Source organism: Ctenopharyngodon idella, chromosome 17 (assembly GCF_019924925.1).
Source record: "Ctenopharyngodon idella isolate HZGC_01 chromosome 17, HZGC01, whole genome shotgun sequence".
NCBI classification, from domain to species: domain Eukaryota; kingdom Metazoa; phylum Chordata; class Actinopteri; order Cypriniformes; family Xenocyprididae; genus Ctenopharyngodon; species Ctenopharyngodon idella.
The window spans coordinates 10,288,149-10,311,138 of record NC_067236.1 but is presented as its reverse complement, the minus strand read 5'-3'; the positions used below and the strand labels follow the sequence as shown (position 1 = coordinate 10,311,138).

At 36.8% G+C, this 22,990-nt stretch overlaps 1 protein-coding gene across 6 annotated transcripts in view; it reads right to left on the bottom strand.

Moving 5' to 3' along the window:
- esrrga (estrogen-related receptor gamma a) overlaps window positions 1-22,990 on the bottom strand; it is a 180,580-nt gene that overhangs the window by 19,569 nt on the left and 138,021 nt on the right. For 5 of the 6 annotated variants that reach the window (XM_051868895.1, XM_051868897.1, XM_051868896.1 and 2 more), the window contains 2 exons: window positions 13,247-13,357; window positions 9,903-10,085 (listed from right to left, as the gene is read on the bottom strand). In XM_051868895.1, coding sequence (XP_051724855.1) covers window positions 9,903-10,085; window positions 13,247-13,357 — 294 coding nt within the window. The remainder of the gene's footprint in view (window positions 1-9,902; window positions 10,086-13,246; window positions 13,358-22,990) is intronic. The other variant, XM_051868893.1, reaches the window with a different exon arrangement.

Sequence of the window (22,990 nt, the reverse complement as noted above, 5' to 3'; positions counted from 1 at the left end):
GCCTGCCTGTGAACTTTGCATGAACCACTAGACAAAAAAAAAGAGAGACAAAAAAAAAAAAAAAAAAAATCATAATATGATGACAGGCCTGTTCTACCTCCCAGCAAATTTGCTGTTGGAGATGAGGGGACTGAAATAGAGTTTGGTTTGTATAATTACGTCCATCTATCTTTATATTCCACTAGCATATCACAAATTGAAAATACTAAAAATTGACTGTTCATTCTGATGGTTAATGATTGGCGTAGACACAGCGATGATTTATTGGTTACTTACTGATGTGACACATTTGCATCTTATTAGATGGAGATTACTAGGAGGCCCTTTCAGATTGCAGGACGCAGCCCTTCACAAACTGCCTGATAGATTGATTTGATTTGCAAATGTAATCAAACTAATAAGAGGGAAAAATGAGCAATAATGCCTTGTTTTTTCAACGGGCAATCACACAGGGCCGCCCCCCGCTGGCTGTGGGGCAGACACTGGGCCTGATGGGTTGGTAAGAATGCAGTGCTGGTGAGAGGCCAGAAGGTTACTGTCACACCTAGTCAGCTCTCTTACTGCCTTTATAAAAGCAAATGTGTCCTTTATAAAGGCCAACATGCGAAAGGACAGATAAACACACGCATAATGCAGAGCTTTGTCATGCCAAAACAAATGCGAGTGTGAGTGCAAAGCATGATGCAAATCTGACTACTGTCAGTTGCATTTCCAACAGGCTAAGACAGACGTGTTTACATGTGAAGTGTGGTGCAGGATGGGCATTTTGTGTGATGGACAGTCACTCTGTATTCTGTGATGCATAGTCTATTAGCAAAAATGAAGGAAAAAAAAAAAAAAGAGAACATCTATATTAATTTCAGGAAGAAAATCAATGCTTAAATATGGTGAGCAATAATCACATGAAAACATCCATCATGTGTTCCTAACAATCAATTCCTCCTGAATTTGAAATATATAATATAATAAATATAGTTTTTTTCTTTCAAACATGAACCCTTTTCTATGCAAAACTATGGGCAACTTTTTTTTTTTTTTTTACTTTGTCAATCTACATTTTAAAGGGATAGTTCACCCAAAAATGAAAATTATTCCATGATTTACTCACCTTCAAGCCATCCTAGGTGTGTATGACTATCTTCTTTCAGATGAACACAATCGGAGATATATTTAAAAATATCCTTAGTCATCCAAGGTTTATAGTGGTTGTGAATGGTACCCAAAATTCTGAAGACAGAAAAAATGCATCCATCCATAAAAAAATGAATCCATACAACTCCAAGGGGTTAATAAAGGCGCGTAGTACGTCATGTCATTGTGTAGATGTTTTTGGACGTACGTCAAATGTGTATGGCTGTCGCCATATTATTATTTTACTTTATAAAGTTTTAAATAAGGATACTTGTCTTACACAAACGCATCAATTCCCTTCAGAAGGCCTTTATTAACCACCTGGAGTCGTATGGATTCATTTTTTTATGGATGGATGCATTTTCTTGTCTTCAGAATTTGGGGTACCAGTCACAACCATTATAAACCTTGGAGGACTAAGGATATTTTTAAATATATCTCAGATTGTGTTCATCTGAAAGAAACACCTAGGATGGCTGGAGGGTGAGTAAATCATGTAATAATTTTCATTTTTGGGTGAACTATCCCTTTAAGGCTCTTTTTTCCTTAGGAGCAGTTTAGCCACAAATAAAAGTCATTTACTCAACCTCATGTTGCTGAAAAACTGTATGGCACTGTATTTATATGTATTTACAGTTGAGAGGAAGATTATCATTGACTATTCACTTAATTTTTAACTGTTCATCACACAAAGCTATTTTATAACTTCAGAAGACCTGGAATATACCACACAGACCGCTTTTATAGCATTGTTGCCTTTGTTATGGTCAATATGACTCACAATAAGGACAACCTGCTTAAAGATTCTTCAAAATTCCTGCTTTTGTAAAAAGAAATACAACATACAGGATTGGAAACAACACGAGGGTGAGTACATAAATGACAGAATTTTCCATTTCGCATTAACCATCCCTTTAATAAACTTAGGTATTAGTTTAGGCCTAGTCCTAAGCTATAAAGTAAATGATTTACAAATATCTTTTCACAAACACTCCAGACTAATTAAAACTTTAGGTAAATAATATCCTCAAATATAGGTTAAGAAGAAAATGGAGTGAGATATCAGCGTATAGAAAAAGAAACACATAGTCCACATATTGACATGCACAAAAAGGAAAAATCTGTGTGTAATGGGGAAAAAGAATAGACTCGGGCATCATTCAGACACCTGAGTCAATAATGTCACAGACTGTAGGCAGCACATCAGTATGAAGATGTGGAACTCATCCAGTATTCTGTGCTGAGCTGACACGGCCTTCCCCTGAACAAAATCTCACAAACGCAACCTTGAGAAGACAACTGCTCATTTCACCACCAACTACCATCCTGCTTTGTCTATAATGACCAATTTACAGATTTATATCAATTCAAAGTAATAACGAGACATGCGATTGAAGAGAGCTTATGTGATCATGACCTTTGAACTATGTTAACACACCAATATAAAACGCACATCTCTCTGACACACATTTCTCCTATCTTTGCTCTGTCTGTACAGCCTTTTTCTCTGAGTGTCAGACTTAATTTAGTGTGTCTCACTTTGCTGAATGTATCAGGAGTGAAACCCCTGCTAAAAGTGAAAATTTGATTTGCTAAAAGGAGCTTAGGGCATCTATTAATCAATATTTGCAGTGTGTCAGGCTGAGGGTGGTGACAGACAAGGCCTCATTTAGAGATTGGTTGGAGTGGGGATATCAGGTGGGGGTGGGGGTATCACGAATGGGTTTTCTCCTCTCATCCAGGGCAGAGAAGAGGAGGAGGGTCCCAAAAATCACATCTGGGAAAGCACTGGCAGGCACGCAAGCATCAGCAAGGAGGAATAAGAGGGCTTACTCCAGTTTGCAGATAATTATGTTTACATATGATTAGCTCTTCCTCCAGTGGGTTGATGGAGCTAATGAGACAAAACTAGCAAGCACGTTCAGACAAAATGAGACTGGAGTGAGAAAGAGGGAGGGACTAAACTGAGAAAAAAGGCAATTGGAGCCATGACTCTGTGTTTTCATGAAAGAACTTCTGAGCTAGCAGTATGAATTTAATGTGATGAGATAAGCAGACAATGTACTGTGAAATTATGTCAAATCAACATGACTTTCTATTGCATCCTCACAGGTTGCACTAAAATAAAGACACAGAGCATGACTAGTGTAGTCTAAATCATTAACAAATGACTCTTATGAGTCGGTTCTTTTATAGATTCATTGTAAAGTTATCTGTTTGGATCTGTCTGACAAACCCTCTGAAAATGAACTCACTGAATTGGTCACTGAATTAACATATGACTCAATGAACTGTCAGTCTTTATTTTCTGTCATATAAAACAATGTTTTGGCTACTTAAACGTGCACTCAGTGATTTTTGTTGTTGTTGTTTTGTTGGCCAAAATAAGGAGTTATAATGAACTTTGTAGCACATTGTAAAAATGGGTGGCCCTAATAAGGTTAAAAAAAAAAAAAAAAGTATCCAAAAAAGCTTTTATTTGATCACCAATATGACTGTTATTAACATATGTCCATGTACATGATTTTAAAAACTTTTTTCCCCAAAAGAAGTATTTATTTATAGGTTATTCATTCGACAACGTGTACTTGCATATTTACAGTTTTTTTAAATGTTTATTTCATTTAAAAATATTTAAAAAGCATTAAACCATGACATTAAATATTTAAAAAAATAAATAACACAATAAAATATACAATAAATATACATATATTAAAACTATATAATATGTATATAATATTTATATATTATATGTATAAAAATATTATTTAAAAAATTATACTATTTTTATATATATTATAAAAAAAATTCCCGTAAAATTTACGGTAAAAAAAACGGCAGCTGTGGTTGCCAGTACTTTACCGAAAAAAAATTAAGTAGCAACGTTGTAGATTTTATGGGACAGCACTTTTTATTCAGTTTACTGTCTATTTTACAGTTCAAAACCGTATAATTTAAAGGTTTAATTATTATATTATTATAATTACGGTTAATAACTGTTTATTTTACACACTGTAAAAAAAAAAACCATTAAATTTACGGTAAAAAACATATTTTATTAACTGATATAATGTTAATTTACCAACCTATTGAATTGAAGTACTAATATCTGTTTTCTACCTTTGTAATACACTGACAACCACCAAACACAGTGGTGATGAGAGTCACATGATGAATCAAAGCTCATCACAAGCAGCTTTTCCACAAGCTGAGAAGGACAATACTAATATATAGAAGGTGCACACTGTGTCATTCACACAAACACTGAACACCATCATGGTAACACGCATGAAATTTAAAAAATGCAAAAAACATTAATTTAACAACATCAGATGTAACATAAAACCCTAATAGACATAACTGATTAGAAAAAAATAAGAAAAACTAAGAAGAAACAGTTATTTAACAAAACAAAAATACATCAAATGTGAAGTGTCACGCAGGGAATTGTGGGAATGTAAATTTTTCAGTTTTTCACTGTAAATTATACAATGACTTGTTATTTTTCACTTCCAAAAACTGTAAATTGAATGGTATTTTACTGTAAAATTACATTAAATGTACCATTAGATCTATTACAGTTATTCACCGTATATAGTACGGAAAGTTTCTGTAAACCAATTAACTGTTTTTCACTGTAGCATTTTTACAGTCTTTTACCGTTAAAATCATGATCATTTTTTACAGTGTGTGTGTATATATATATATATATATATATATATATATATATATATACACGTATATATGTATATATATATATATATATATATATATATTTGTATGTATGTATAATAACATATATACACACTCACATATAGCAAACACTAGTGTGAAATGTGCATTATTTCAGCACTGTATTACAACGCCAAGAGTGATTGTAAGACCTCTATCTCCAGTGTGTTTTTCCATCCTGAAGATTAGAGGCTGGGAAAGGGCTCATGGAGAAAGCAAACCTATGCTTTAGATAAATCCCTCGCTCAGCTCCTGATTAAGACATCTCACCATCCGCCCAGTGCCTGAGACAGGGCCAGAATGAAATAAATAAAGCATAAAAACACACACGCATACATGTTGCGTTCATGGCTGCAGCCTTGGGGCAGTTGCGCACACTATACCAGGGTAACTTTAATTGCTATTGTTTGTATCCAGAACAGGCCACTAAGCCCCGTATACACAGGTCAACCAATAATGATGACACCTCAATCACATCTGCAGATTGCACCGAGTAAGCACCTCCTGTTTTTTTCCCTAACGAGGTTTCCATGCGAATATGCTAATCCCACGGCATGTCTGTCCAGCAAACACATAATCATTTTAATATACCCAGAGAAACCTCGCTGCGATATTTGAGTAGGAGTCGGGCTTCCATGACTGTCTCCTTCTCCTGAACCCATTACGAAAGCACTGGCCCTGACAATTGAGGGAGCGAGAGAAAGGCCAGGCTGAGGGAGAGAGAGGGACAGGAAGGTGTAGAAAGCAAGAGAGGGAAAAAAGATGGAGGTGGGGGAGGCAGAGGAATGAAGTGGAGTGTGGCAGTACCTCGGTATCTACATAAAAGAGATTAGAGTCGACAGGGTTCCATTTTACAGCTCAATCATATTGTGTTAGCACACGCTTATCCGCGTGCCAGTGAAAATTGAAAGGGAAATAAAGAAAGAGAGAAAGTCCCTGAGATAGGACCAAGAATGGGAGAAGCCCGAGCAATTTCAGCCTGCATAAAGGGCCTGTAATAGCGAGGGTCCTGTCATGCTAAAAAGCCAGCGACGGTCCGTTCACCGGCCATTCTTGTAGCTCGCTCGTCAAGTCAAGTGCGACCGCCCTCCATTGTGTGCCGCTGTGTTCCGATAAGGCATGTCACAAGCGTATGACAGCACGTTTTCATTTATTTTGATTCTACCCGGTCAGCGTGAGGGGACTCTAATTCTATTTACAGATAAAAGTACAGGTTTTTGGTTTCCACCATCTTCCGCTTCAAATGTTTGCTCTTTCCTCTCCCCATATGCAGATTGAACACAATTTTTTTTTTTATTCCTTTCACCCGGATTTGAGGGGACACTAATTCTATTTACAGATAAAAGTAAAAAAAAAAAAATGTTCCCGCTCCCGGATTTTTAAGCTACAAACGTTTGCTCTTTCCTCTCCCCACGTGCAGCTTAAATGCTAAAATAAAATTAGAGCCTGAATGTTTTAATCTCGCAAATGAGATTCCTCACCCTAATCCACATTATGTCATTTTCTGCCTTTTTCCGCCCTCGTATTGAGTTAATATCACATTTCCAAATCCTTCCGTCTTCCATAATGCCAGGCTTACAGGAACGGGTGACGCCAGGGTTTTGTTCAGACACCCTCTCTCGCAGAGAGTTTGTAAACCATATCGAATGTTTTCACGGCCTATACGAGCATGTAAATGATCAGAGGAGGGAGAAGGGGCGAAGCCTCTGCGCATTAAAAAAGCAATCAGAAAGGAGCGGCCGTGTCTGCGCCGCCAGCGGAGGGAGCTGCCGTCGAGGCATCTTTAACTCTATTCCGCAAAACACAGACTGCTTCATTATCCGCCAGCTCTCCGCAGCGGCAGCTCCAGTAATACTGAGTGATGTTTAAATTAGTTTACAATTTGCCTGCTCCTCGCCTAGGACAGATCGTAAGCGAAGGCGCTCAGAAATGTCAGCGGCGCTCCTAACCACCGTAACAAATTGTTGCCCGTACGCTGCACACCTAATGACTTCAAATTAGCTTCTGTGCGAGAGGCTGACAGTTTGTTACGTCTGTTAGCAACATAGCCGCCGTATCATGAGCCATAAATTGGTTTGGGCTCTCGGGGAGAATGGAGGCCTTCATCAATTTGATTAAAAAAAATTACTGTACCATAGAAACCGTACAGATAAACTAGTCGGAAAAGAGAGGAATGCGCACATGGAGACGTGGCGGAGGGTTAGGGGAGGTTAACAGGAGGCTGTTTACAGAGCATGCCCGTCACCTGCACTGAGTGTCTGTCTGATTGTGTGAGGTTAAAGAAAAAAATTAATTTTAAGGAAAAAAATATGTCATGAGTAAGAAGGGAACTTTATACTGTATCTCGCACTTTTCTTTGGAAATTTTCATCAGGATACAGTGGCAATCGGAGCGCGAGGAGCAGGAGGAGATGAGAAGCTGCAGGAATACCTGCTCCGGAGATGAGGGGGCTCCTTCCTCTTCAAACAGACACAGAATTGCCTGCCGAGGTCTAATCATACAATCATCTCCCTTCTGCTGAGCAATCGTTCATAGAATGTGAACTCTGACGCCAAATGTACACTGCCAATCGAGAGACTCCTCTGTTTGCTTTCTGAACAGATGCGGTCTATGAAGAGAGCTAATACATACGGACACTATGCAGAAAAAAAGCCATGAATGTGCAAATGCATACACACAGAGTGGCAGAAGTTCACATACAGCCTGAGACATAAAGACACTTCTTAGCCTGAAAAATGTATACATTCTGTTACTCTAAGTGTATGATATGTTGCACTGTGCTAAAAAAACACTTATTTTTGTTCCGTTTCCGCATCTGCCAATGACGAGTGAACTGAGAAAATGTACAAGCCATTAATTCTTTGTACAAAACTGTATTTTGAAACATTTTTTTAATAAAAGGTGTCTGGATAAACTTATTCCTATACTGATTATTATAAAACATAAAAGTTAAAAGTTACTGGCTTGACGAAGTTATTGAGCATGAATAATAGCCACTATAAACATATAATATATATATATAATATAATATAATATTGTGAAAGTCCTTTAGAAATCATTCTAACATGCTGATTTGGTGCTCAAGAAACTTATTATCAATGTTGGAAACAGTTGTGCTGCTGCTAAACATCTTTGTGGAAACCGTGATATTTTTTTTCAGTATTCTATGATGAATAGAAAGTATAAAGGTACAAAATTAATTTGAAATAGAAATAATTTGTAACATAATAAATGTTTTACTCTCACTTTTGATCAATTTAATTCATCCTTACTGAATCAAAAAAAAAAAAAAAAAAAAAAAAAAGCATAGTGTCATACTATACTGCTATACTACACTATATATACATAAACGTGCCACATTCCAGAAGCTGTATGGCTTCCTGCACACAGGGAAAATCCCATTAAATCCACAGGGCAAGTCTAGGTCAATCTGGCATGGAGCAGCAGAAATAACCTCCCAATCTTGCATCTCGTGCCTGGCAGGAAATTGGCACTCTGATGAGCTTTAAGCCCATTTTATGGCTTTGTGTGGCACTATTGCCCTGGGCCAGTATTAGCACAGTCATATCTACAGCACAAGGGAACTACAACACAACTTCCTGTGCAGCAAATCAAGGTGTTATCATGTTTTGGTTAAAAGGATGGATTCTTTTGTTAGTAAAAGTGGTTGAACATATCTCATAAAAGACATGCCATGAAACTACCACTCAGTCTCTTCCTCCTTTCTTTCTAAGTTAAGTCTCCTACTATTGTCTGATTTCAGAGCTTTCTTTCTCTTCACCTCATTTTTTCTCTCGCTCTACAGTCAGTCACCTATGGGAAGCTCTTTTCAAACAGTGAGGGCTGAAGTGGGCCGCCACTCTCTGTGACCAGGGCAGTCTCAGATTAAATGCAAAAGAAGGGCTTTGTTAAGCAGATTACTGGAAACTCCTCATTCTGTCTTGTGGAGATGGGCAATAAGCAGCAGTAGAGAGAGAGGAGGGGAGGACACTTGTCTCAATCACGGTCAGTCATGCCATTATCGTTCATGGCTAATGTCAGGAATCCTTTCAACAAGGCTGCTGATTGGCTGAAACGGCAGGCGAAAATGCTTTCTCTCCACTCCTATGGATATCGTGCTAGATTGAGGAAGGAATTAAGCTAAAACTAAACAGATTGATCCTTGTCTGCTGTCACAGAAGGAAAAATGCTGACCTAAGGACTGTGTCACTGGTGGCCTGGGTGATGGCAAATGTCCTTGATTGACAAGGCACAGCTTTGTTTGTTTCAGCATAGTGTTTTGCTCTTGCTGAAAACAGCAATTACTCAAACATGCTTTACAGTTGTTGTTTTTTTTGTTGTTTTTTTTTTTCAGTTTTTGCACATACAGTGGAATAAAAAAATTCTGAGACTACATTGGTTTATTTTTAGGTTTAAATATAATTTAAATCTGAAAATAAATAAAAGGTTTTAGGATGCAGAAAAATGTAAAACAAAGAAAAAATACGATAATAAATAAATTAATAAATATTTGATGTGTTTAAGATCTCTATAAATAAGAACATCTCAAAAAATAAAAGAACGATATAAGAACAATAAAATAAATAAGAACATTTGGGACCCTGATAATTTGATTTTCTTGCTTCCAAGAATCACAAGATGCTCTTTGGATCATTCTCAAATCATGCCAGATAACTTGGATGGCAAACAAATACTAATTAATTCAGAAATTCATTTTCATATTTTAGTTAACTTGTTCACTCACTGTAATGCTGATAATATCATTTGTAATGGAAAAAAGGAATAGAAGCATTTTTATTTATTTTGGAATTAATAGAAACATTTTTAGACTTCTGGACCCCACTGCATTAGGAGTTTCTTTTTTTTTTTTTTTTTTAAATATCTAACATTTTCATTAGATATTTAATATCCCATGTAACCTTTTAAATATTTTCAAACTTGTATAAAATAACTGGTTTATGCCAGAACATCCAATCCACGGTTCACACTGAGAGTTTACCTGTAGTTGCATATACTCTGTATCTCTGCTAATGTCCTACCTGGGATATGCTTGGCCCAGCCAATGTTGACCACCAGTTCCCTGTCTGCCAGGTCGCAGAGCGTGGTCAGGGCTTTGATGTCGCTGTCGGGCACTGTGGGGTCAGGCATGGCGTAGATCTTCTCAGGCTCCGCCACCAGCAAGTGAGACACAATCTTGTTATCTGCAAGGCAGCCAAAGGGGACTGTATTTGAACACCGAGGGGAGAACAAAGAAACAGATTGGGATTATACCAGCAAGGTCATATAGTGTTTGGTTCAGTAGCAAAGAAAGCAATCAGATAACATGAAATATTGGCAGAGTTGTTTTCTTTGGGCGGAAAGATGATGTTTGTGGCACTGGAAAAGCTGTTTTTGGTCTACGAATGAATGCCTGGTGTCATTTGTAATGCAAAATAAAAGCTTTTTTGGTTTCTTGTTCATAGGTTAGGAGAGAGTTTGATGGTGTAGAGCAGCAGTTCTTAACCGGTTTTGCCTCAAAACCCATTTTTTTGCACATTAAAATAGTTTATATTTATGTATATTATATAAATATATAAAAATATATATATTTATATTATATAAAAATATTTACAATGTGTGATTTTTAACAATGAGGGTTTATCGTGTTGGCCAAATGAAATTATACTAAAATAAAATAGTTTGAATAGTTGGTAATACAAGTTAAAATATATATATATATATATATATATATATATAAATATAAGTTTAATAAACCTTTTGCAATGCATTATAGCGCAATGCAGTGCTCTATAAAATAAATAAAATAATAAAATAAAATAAACCTTTTGCAATGCATTGTAGCACAATGCAGTGCACTACAAAATAAAAATAAAATAAAAATAAATAAAATAAAATAAAATAAAATAAATAAATAATAAGAAAATAAAATAATAAACCTTTTGCAATGTATTGTAGTGCAATGCAGTACACCACAAAAAAATAAAATAAAATAAAATAAAATAAAATAAAATAAAATAAAATAAAATAAAATAAAATAAAATAAAATAAAATAAAATAAAATAAAATAAAATAAAATAAATTTGGGGTCATGACTAGCCGGTTGAGAACCACTGCTGTAGAAAACCAGATTTTTATTTTAAATTTTTTTATTCAAATCCATTTGAGTCTCATTGTGAATTACACTGAATTGTGCATATAAAGATTTGTGTTCGGGGGTATTCTGTCAATCTAATGAGAGAAAGGACACACATTTCAGATCGGATTGTGGCAGTGAGGGAGATTGGAATAGGTAATTAGCGACACCCTTACAGTTAAATGAAATTCATTTGCTGTTTAATCATCTATGTCAATGCAATATGATAGGCAGTCAGAAGCCAAATACAGCACTGCAATCTCTGTGTGTATATCTGTGTGTTTGCAAGGCCCAGATGAATCACTTTGAGCCCAGTGCATCTGTGTTTGAGGTCCGAGGACAAAACAGATCACTAAATTAAAAAGCATTAACTTCTGAGGTGTGTGTGTGTGTTGGAGGAGGGGAAGAAATGGATCAATCAGCCCAGCCCTGCTACTCCAGGGAGTGGGGGAGCCTGTAAGTGCTATCTCTAGGTAAATCTTATTTAATGTTTCCCTAATTAGAATCAATGCAACCCAATTTCCAAACCCCATGCCTTTGTTATGTGCAAATAATCAATCAGGTAGGCTGGGACCATGGCTATTCCTCTCTGTTTGTGAAAATAGAGAAAGAGATAGAAATGAAAGAGAGAATAGATAGAGAGAGCTCAGAGACACACTGATAAAAGCCTCTATTAATGGGACATTGCACTAAAATACGAAGACACCTTACAAAACCTAAACATTTGTCTCTATGCCCATGCAAGGGTGGACGTCTTCTGGATTACCAGCTGATAAAAAGCCATCAGTGGGGATTTATGTTAGAAAAAAGATATTTGAATCCATAATTTAATTCAGACCTAAGCAAAGGCCAGTCTTAAACCTCGAAACTTGGAACCCAGACAGCTATTTTCTGTGTAGATAATGGGTAAAAACCAAATAAAACATATTTCAAATGAGCAATAAATTATGATAACAATGGTAGCATAAATGCAGCTTATTTAGCTCCAAAAAGATTCATTCTAGATTAAACAAACTGGAATTAAAAATGGCTCTTTTAACTGAAAAGCGGGAAGCATGCCATACTGAGTGCTTCATCCTGTTCATTTTTCTATGAGTGGTCCGTCTCCTCCCTATTATACTGTCTCTGAACAAAGTCCCCATCTAGCATACAATAGCAAGGGGGGAAAAAATGAAGTAATGAAAGTGGATGGGAGCTGGACATAGAGAATAAGCTTTAAAATAAGTTGCTCTGGGTGGCTGGAAATAAGCCTGAACCTGGAAGGAGGGATCAGCAGGATTAGGCAGAAGGTTATTCAGAGCGCCGTATTCCTAAAATGATTTCTACCACTGTAATAATTAAGATTATTTCCACTGCTATCATGCATAAAAGCATATTGTATTCCAGGAGAATATGCTACCATTAAGTAAAAAGGCTTTAGGGACAAATCTGTTAAGCGCTGCCGTGCTGTCTCTTTGCAGAGCAGTCTGACAGCGCGGAAGCTCCGGTATTGTGGGTTTGATGTCTTTGCCAGATTGGATTTAATCCGGATTAGGCCTCTCTCTCCCTCTCGTGCTCACTCGCTCTCCCCTAACACACACACAAGCACAAACATCTTTGTCGATTGGCTCTGTCATATACTACATCTCTGTCTTTCTTGTTTTGTGTCCAATTTCCTAGTGCATTGGAAATAAGGCACACCGCTGTAAGGTGACATTGAGATATTAGCGAAAAAATCTGTATTTCATCTTTTTTCAGTTGTGACAGATGCAAAAAATTGTAAACTGAAAGAGATAGTTCACCCAAAAATGTTTACTAAGCCTTTCAATATTTAAAATTCTTTTAAATATGAAGAATATCTGTTTTTGTCCATATAATGAAAGTTAATGGTGTCCAAAACAACACTGGACCTCATTGTCTTTCACTGTATGGGGAAAAAAAAAAAAAAAATCATTATTTACTTATAATTATGTTGTTCTAAAGTATATATATTAGGGCTGTCAAATCGATTAATCGCTATTAATCGATTAGATGTTCACTCAAATGGAACATCTCTCTCTCTCTCTCTCTCTCATATATATATATATATATATATAAAAAATGACAATTTTAATTTTTTGGTCAGCTATCCCATAAATTAGCACTTAGTATAGCTTAAATAAGTGTTTGTATGTGTGCGCGAACAAAAATCTCTTCTTAAAGTAAATATAAGAAGAAAAAAAATCTCTTTATAAATGTGGAGACGTCTGATGAACACAATGTAGCTCTTACATGGCTTTTTGGGCGGCAGAGCCAGTTGAGGGTTCAAATAGGGGCTGTTTTCTGCATCTATCCTGCGTTTGTACTTCTGTCTTCCACCGCGCACACGGTCCAGTCGAACGCCTGATGAAAAAGAGGACACAAGAAAAAAGACAACATTAACTTTCCGCACATCATTTTAGCACAAACACAACCTCTTCAATAAAGCAGTCAGATAACCTGCGCTGTCACTTTAAAAGCACTGCTAGTGGAGCGGGCCGCTGTGAGCCCGCCATAAACGGCACGGCAGCTGTCAGTGGCCATTTCAGGGATGTGGACAGGAGATGACCAGCTGCTGACAGACAGGGGCACAGTCACTCTCTCCATGTGACATCCGGACACGCACCTGCCTATCTCCCGCTCGTGGCGTGTGTGCATCTTTAGATCACTCAACTCGCCAACAGAATAACAGGTAAACAGCAGAGAGCCATTTTTGTGTGTTAAGGCACATCCTCAAAAGTCTTGGTGACAACAATTACAGGAGACGTTCAGGCCATTCGGGTACTCAAGTACTCATGTGAAGCACCTCACCGTGTCTTTAAAGGCTGTCCCATTCTTCTTCATCATTCAAAGCTTTCGTCAATATTTTTCCCCCCACAAAGAGCGCAAATAAAGTGTGATGGGTGGGTAATTTATTGAGGTGCGACGGTTGTGAAAACATTCTGAATCCATCCATCGCGACCTGCGATTCTGATGAGTGCAGAGCCTTAAAGACCTGTCCCTGCTTTTAATTAATTGACACACAAAAGAGCCTTAATTTAATTATGCAAACCTCTCCAGGGGATGGGCGGTTTCCGTGGAAACCACTTAAAGGTGGCCTAGGACTCGTTTCATGTTGCATGCTGGAGAGGAACGGAATGGACATGAAGGCCCAGTGGGCCGGCCCTCGTTTCACAATTAAAACACTGGAATTCTCGTTTATCCGAATGGCGCTCAATCGGCACCTCCACTGGGCTTTCAAGGCCTGACACTCTGAATAATTTAACAATGAGATGCACCTGTCTCATATTGAAGATCACTGACTGAAATTTTGAAGTGCTGGTTATGGGTTTTACTTATATTTTAGCTCAATGAAATGTGAATCCATTGATTTCAATTAGGATGGTGAAAGACAAAAAACACAAGGGTTTTCTCCCCAATATTTAGATCAGTTATCAACCAAAATGTTTTTTCAATGGGAGATTCTTAAAATTTTAACCCAAACCAAATATCAGGTTACATTCTTACTGACAAAAGTGAAAAGCTAATTCCTATATGTAACTCTATTCCATTTATAATGTCTCTTTGGCCAATATACCAAGTATAAAATAAAATAAAATAAAATAAAATAAAATAAAATAAAATAAAATAAAATAAAATAAAATAAAATAAAATAAAATAAAATAAAATAAAATAAAATAAAATAAAATAAAATAAAATAAAATAAAATAAAATAAAATAAAATAAAATAAAATAAAATAAAATAAAATAAAATAAAATAAAATAAAATAAAATAAAAGCATGTTAACATACACTACCGGTCAAAAGTTTGGAATCGGTAAGATTTTTAATGTTTTTAAAATAAGTTTCGTCTGCTCAACAAGGCTGCATTTATTTAATTAAAAATACAGTAAAAACAGTAATATTGTGAAATATTATTACAATTTAAAATAACTGTTTTCTGTTTGAATATATTTTATAAAGTAATTTATTCCTGTGATCAAAGCTGAATTTTCAGCATCATTACTCCAGTCTTCAGTGTCACATGATCCTTCAGAAATCATTCTAATATGCTGATCTGCTGCTCAAGAAACATTTATTGTGTACAATTGTACAAAATATTTGTGTACATTATTTTTTTTTCAGGATTCTTTGATGAATAGAAAGTTCAAAAGAACAGCATTTATTTGAAATATAATCTTTTGTAACATTATAAATGTCTTTACTGTCACTTTTGATCAATTTAATGCATGCTTGCTGAATAAAAGTATTAATTTCTTTTCAAAAAAATAAAAATAAAAATTCTTACTGACCCCAAACTTTTGAACGGTAGTGTATAATGTTACAAAAGCTTTGTATTTCAGATAAATGCTGTTCTTTTGAACTTTCTATTCATCAAGGAATCCTGAAAAAAAAAAGTACACAACTGTTTTCAACTTTGATAATAATCATAAATATTTCTTGAGCAGCTAATCAGCATATTAGAATGATTTCTGAAGGATCATGTGACACTGAAGACTGGAGTAATGATGCTGAAAATTTAGTTTTGCATCACAGGAATAAATTACTTTATAAAATATATTCAAACAGAAAACAGTTATTTTAAATTGCAATAATATGTTACTGTTTTTACTGTATTTTTAATTAAATAAATGCAGCCTTGGTGAGCAGATGAAACCTCTTTTAAAAACATTAAAAATCTTACAGATTCCAAACTTTTGACCAATAGTTTATATCTTGCCCGGGAAGGAAAAAAAAAAAAAAAAAAAAGTAAAAGTGATACAATGGTATCATTGGTGCTTTTCCAAGTAAGGTTTAGTTATTTCCTCCTATAATCAGTATTGCACTGTGATTGCCTAACACACAAGCGTATTTTGAACGAGTGATAATGAGTGTTAATTAACTTTGACCCTGGCTGGTTGTTGATTATGTGACATTGTACTGCAGGACAAAAGCAGATCCGTGACCCTGTTTGCTCACATTTCCACGAAGGAACACACGTCCCACAAGCTTCGTTTTACATGAGAACGGCGGTCACACAAGATGTCACATTGCTAGCATAACTTCCTTGATGCCAGCACCCGAAATATGCAACAACACACGACTCTCACATGTTGACAGCCTCTCATCTTAACAAGAGCGACCCCCAGCCAGAAACCGGATCCTGCCCCTGTCCGGGTGCTTGGACTGCAGGGTTTATTGGGCTAATTCACTGCTACAGACATGCTTGTAATAGCATCACCTGCAGCCCCGTGCGGCATCTTATACCTCGCTCCTCCATGAAACCTGCATTTGCTACCCAGGTTAATGCGGGTCTGATATATGGCTCTTTCATTAGCCTGATTTGTTAACTTTTCCCGGATCAAGAACAAAAAGTGACACCAAAATGACACCAAAACCATCAAAATGAGTATGTATAATCGTGTATATAGTTTTGTATCCAAGCTCATCTTTGTAGGCCTGCAATGCACTGGAAATAGATGAGGAATTAATGCAGCACAACCCTGAAAGATGCCGTCTATGGTGGGATATTATTAGGAGAGCCTCTCTCATTGCTGAAGGAGGATCGTTCAAGGATTTACATGCTCAAAACAAAAAACATCGGGATAAGTTACCCTTTGTTACTGATTTGCAGCCAGCTTTGTGGCTTCTCTTATATGGTTAAGATTAAGATGCAGCTACAGGATGCCGACCCAGGGGCGATCGCTACCCTCAACAAACGGCAAGTGTGGCTTTACACCATCAGGATACATCTGTCTGCTGATAGACCTTCTATCGCCACATGACTGTAAAGCAAGCAGGCGCCTGGCTGCACATGATGCGCCGCTGGGTCGGGTTTCACACAAGCGCAGATACAAAGAGCTGCTGATTGTTTGTTTGACGGCGTATCTATGGGCCCACGTGGAATGATCTTGATGAATTGCATTGCTTCATGGGACGAACACCACAAAAAAAAACATTCTGATGTTACAGTCTCAAAACAGAGCAAATAGCTCTTAACATACAGTTTATGTGAATGTTATGGGTTTCCTTAAAAAGGAGGACAAGTCAATAAGAATTCATTTAAAGGGACAAAAAAAAAAAAAAAGAAAGAAGAAAAAAAAATAATTTTCTTCTTCTGTGGAACACAAAAGGAGATTTTACAGCAGAATGTTCAAGCTGCCCTTTTCCATATAATGAAAGTAAATAGGGACTACAGCTTCAAGGCAAGGTTTTCTATCAGTAATGACATAATTTTCAGTCATTTGCACAGGCAAAGCTATCATATACCTTAAGAAGACTATATCAGAAGAATACAACCTTTTTTGATTTTTATTTTTTTTGTTCTTTTTGCAGGTTGACAGCATCAGTCCCCATCCACTTTCATTGTACTGAAAAGACATGGGACTTTTTAAAGTCCCCCTGTAGTCAATACTTTTATCCCTCAAAACTAATCTTTGATCACCAAAATTACATATTTAAAAGTTTTTTCCTGTGAAAAAAAATTCTTAATGCCTTAAAATAGCTTGAATGTAACTCTACACTCTTACCTCATTTATTATACGCGGATCTACGAATATGATAATTAGCCCCGCCTCCATTCACTCGCACAAGCTCAGAGATCCACTCGGTCAACTTACTCAGGTAAACGCTGCACAAAGGTATCACTTTTTACAACGTTGGACACATAACAGTAATTAATATGATTAGCCTTTTGCTTGACTACGTTATCAAACAGCTAATAATGTGTTGCTAATGTTACACAAACCATGTTCACACATTCACGACTCCCTTCTAAAAATCAATATCCATAGAAACGCTTTGAACAACTTAGAACATCAGTGAAAAAAGGCATATAGTTCATCATAACATCGTAATACACCCGCTATATTGCTATATCTACCCGATTTTTTATATCAACAGAAAAATATACCGGGACAACCTTTGAGACTCCCTTGCGCTGTCAGTTAATGATATGCTAAAGCCCACCGGCATGTTGCAAGATTGGTTACAAGGTAGTTTGTGATGTCACAAACACCAGTGATTTAAAACTGCGTTTTTGAAACTGTCTTTAGATCGCTGCAGTTTTAAAGAGAAAATACTCAGCAATGGTGTTGACTTATGAATTTGCACATGGTTTGTCTTAAAGCATATTAAAAACACCACATAGACATATAAACAACATTAAAAACTTGATTTTCCCCACAGGGGGATTTTAAAAATGTTTCCTTTTTATGTTCCACTGAAAAAAGAAAGGGATGCAGGTATGGATGGCATGAGGGTGAGCATAGACAAAATTTCAATTTTTGTGTGAACTGTCCCTTTAAATTAGAGGTTCCTTTAAATGATATAAATAAATTATAGTACATTATTTTCCAACAAATTACTTTTCTCTTACTTCCTCTGTTAACAGCTTAAAGCTAACAAATAATATTTTTGGAAGTTCTGTAATTTCTGATTAACTTCATACATTAGTGTTACTAACGTATGACATGAAATGCTGTTAAAGATTTCCACAGCAAATGGCTCAGAGTTGATGCAGGCATACAGAACAAGAAGAAGTGGAAAAAGAAGATTTCATTTCATGCTGTTGTAAATCCCCAGCAGATTACAAGATTTTACTGTTTTAATTAAGATGACAAACAGACTAATTTCTTCGTGGTGAAATCCCTTTTCCCTTGTTTTAAATTATCCTACTATCCTCTCCGCACATCCCCCTACATTTTTATTAGGACCCACAGATGACCGTAAACTTCTTACAAGGCTTGTTTTGAATTTCATAGGTGGCGTGGAATCCTGCAAGGCGTCTGCAGAAATTTACGGGGAAGTGTGAGAGAAACAATCAAACTGGCAGCAACGTGTGCCACTTTAAAAAAAGACTAATTAATCAGACGCGTCCAGAGAATTCCGATGTCTCGAACTTACATCATTATATTACACCTATTCTTGTTTAGTAGTCAACAGCATGCGTGCAGACACACTAAAGAGGCAAGGAGACTGTTGTTTTGGCCAAGGCTGATGGGGCACTGAAGAGTAAATACGGCAGCCAAATTTCTCGCAGCTGACATGCATAAACACTACGCCGCATCCACTCAACAAAGGCTTAAGTGTTCACAGGAACGTCAAACGCGTGCTGATAGTTCAGTTTCTTTTTACAGGTGCTATGCATCACAAGAGTATGGCTTGCTCTCTGATGAATATTTATAGGAACAAGCACTTAACCAGCTAACTCTAGCTACCAGAATAAATCTTCCATCAACAGTCTATAAGGAAAATGAGACACTGACCAAAGCAAACATGAGAAGGAGAGAATGATCTGATTTGCTTACTACGATTATTGTGGACGACACTGTCATTATAGTGTATAATATCAATTATATGAATGATATCTATCCATCGTAGCAATAGTGCTTATCAGAGTCCAAAATGAATACCACACATGCCAATGGTTATAATAATAATAGTGTCCGTGTTACAGTGTACTTATATATTTAAGTATTCAGTAATAACAAATAACTACATGTACTTACTTTAGGGTTAGGATTAGGGTTTGGTTTAGGGTTAGTCGCATGTAATTATGCATAATTTATAGTTATTACTACAGTAACTACATGTAATATGTGTAACAAGGACACTGTAAAATAAAGTGTTACCAATATTGCTTACTTGCTATGTACTTGTTTTGGCTACGTAACACAATGAATATTTCACGTTTTTTTTGTTTTTTTTTTTTTTTTTACACAGAAGGAAAAAAAAAATACTAAAACTTCTGAGGGTAATTTTTTTTCTAAAGTTGACTGCTTTGGTATCTTTGAAACATCATGTACATTTGCAATATTCAGTCTATCACTCTTACAAACTTCAAATAAACCATGTACTAAGTTCCAGTTCCTTGTGAAGGTACTATCCACTGGTAACTCTATACTATTTACTTGCCAAATACAATTTGAACTCACATTTGGCTCTCGATGGGTGTTCATATTGGACCCTAGCACTCCTCTTCTCTAAGAAAGCACATTTAACAGTCATTAGGCGCTGACAGAAATGAACACAGGGTAAAAGTACCAGTAAGCTGCCAAACTCCATTAAAATGTTCAACTTAACTCTTTCTCTCTCTCTCTCTCTAAAAGCAGATATTCTAAAAGCATGGCCATAAGAAAATCACAACCCAGCTTCATTCTCATATTCTTGCTGGTTCACTTTAGCTAAATCCAAGGGGGACCAAATTGTTTTAGTCAAAGTGAGCTTCCAGTCAGCAGCCCTATTCCACCGAAGCCCACATCCTCCAGTCTATTCCATTAATGCTGTGAGCTTTTATGTGGAAATAACTGTGACCTATGGCAAAGGGCAAAACAAAGCGTGTCCCATGTGATGAGGGCAGCCCAGCAAGCTAGACACCCCATTCTGAGAAAAAGAGTAAATCCCAATTGCAAACAGCCGAGTTTACACACAAGATGCAAATGGGCATCGGACAAATGAACATGGGCAAGCAACAGGACTGCTGGTTGCCAGATCCCCTGAGATCTACAGGAATGAATTATTAAATCTTCAGCGGGACGATGAGAGAGAGAGAGCGCAGGAATAAGAGAGAGGGGGTAGACACACACTGTCATCTGAATCTCCCTCTTAATCCAATGAGAATTTATTTTCTATGCCGCTGTAAATGTTGGTCGCTAAGCTCTGGGACAAGTGCACTCTGTGGTGCCATTCATGCATAAAATGTGGATTTCTATTTGATTTTCTGATGTTTAAGCCTGTTAAATTCCCCCCCGCTCTCCTGGCACAATCGCCTCCCCTTGAGATTCTCTGTAACGTAATTACATTGAGAAGCAAATATTGACAGCATTTGTCTTGAGCTTTGAAATGTTCAAATTCCCAAACAGAAAAAACAAAAAACAAACAAACTCAGAATAACATCTGGGTTCTGAATTTTGATTGGCCGGTTGCAGAAATTAAACATTGAGGGTGGTACTTTGAATTCTGGAATATCAGAAGTGATGCTTTGAATTTTTGACGGTGAAAGATTTTCGTTCGTGTTCAGCTTAGCCCTTGACAAGGATTTGCATCCTTTGAAAATGTGCTGACCACCGGCAAGTAAACAGACGTGACCATCTTGACAAACAAGTCAGGTTTGGTGTGAAGGAGAGTGTGTGTCGTTGTATGTTCAGAAAAAGGATGCTGGCAGTTTGTTTCGATTAAATAGTGGGCACAAGTCAATGACACATTCTAGAAGCAAAGAATAAAGACCGCAACCTTCCCCAAAGCCAATCACAGCAACTCAGAAACCAAAAACCATATGAAAGAAATGAATCTTATGAGTGCAGTTTCACTAAGTTGCTAATAGCCTAAAAAGAGTCACATCGCAGGTGAGTGGGGTTACATGAACAACTAGAGGTTTAGAGCTGCTTGTTTAAAAAAAAGAAAAGAAAAAAAAACTCTTGTTTGCCTTGGAACAGCTAAATAAAAATCTTTTTAATAGATTCTTAAACTCTTATATGTAATACTAATAATAATATACACATCTACGGCGACAGTGAAAGTATTTTTCTGGTTGACTACCAACTGTATACTATAATTCACCAAATAAAATCAACCTGGAATCAAAGTTACTTTAAACATGATCCTGAAAAATGTTAAATAGCTGTAATTTTGACTAAATTATAATTACAATTCAGGAATAATAATAATAATAATAATAATATTTCCTAATGGAACAAATCTTAACATGCCCAACATTTTTTCTCTACGAATATCTTGTATAACTTGGAAAAATGTCACATTACATGCGTCGCAAATGCCATTTCATTGCTTTTTCACAATGCTTTTGTTGTTTATGGTCTTAATATTTTTACATAATATAATATTTCTACATAATATTATAAAAATAAGGACTTTTCCAGTTTTAATACGAATATCCCTAAGTTAGATGAAATACAGTATAGACATATGCACAGGATCCCAGGAAACCTCACCAATGTGCCATATTTCTCTCACTCACCAACAGTCGATCCTATAGTACCTGAAAGAGACCCTCCTCCATCACCGCCCACCCCTCTGCACACAACTCTCACTTAATAAAGAGCTATCCGAACAAGCTCATTTATTTTCCAGAAAATTAACTCACTTTCAGTCCTGATTAATGATTTTAATCTAAATGAATCAAATTAAAAATTGAAAATTATATTTCCAAAGCCCACAAAAAGGGGGGAAAAGACAAGGAGAAAAGACCATTCCCACTTAACAAATGAGCCTTCAAATATTAAAAGAGGAGCAGGAGTGGGTGATCCTAATGAAATGTGTCCGGTGCTTGGCTGCCTCTCCCTACACACATGCAGATCCAGAGCCGGAGAAAAAGGAGATGCACAGAGAAAATAAAGAGATAGGATAGGGGGAGCCCTGCTCATTGTCCACAGAAAATCCAGAGAGAATTACTGAGCTATCTACTTACTTTAATTATTGTGTCATGCCCTGTCCATTCTCAACACTACTTTAAACGAGAATGAGAGAAAAGCGAACTGCAGGTGCCACGGTCATGTGACTGCAGTGGGCCGAAGCTAGTGAGTGGGCATTGACTGATGCGGAGAAATTTACTGCGATATTTCGGCACAGAAACTGGCTGTGTTTTTTTTCGGGGCTTTGTTGCTAACCTGCCAAATGCTTGGCTGACTTAATAGACAAAGTGATGAACGGCGATCATTTTGGGGCGGAGGAATATTGCTGACTGCCGATATTGGAATCACTTCTGATTGGATCACCATCGGATTTCCCACTTCAAACGGCAGTGTACATTGGAGAGAGATGGGGGGGGGGAATCAGCATCAGCATCTAGGTCAAATTGAAATGTTTGTGCTTGCTTTGCGAGGGGAAAAACACAAATGGAGTGATGGAAAAGGCATCCGTGAGTGGAACGGTGTCACTTGTGTAAAGCTGTTATTGGTTATCGAGTCGTGGCTGTTCAGAGCTGAGCACAATTTTATTATGACCCATCTTTCATCCAGGATCCCCAGTATAAAGGACACTGAAATTTTAGGGGGGTGG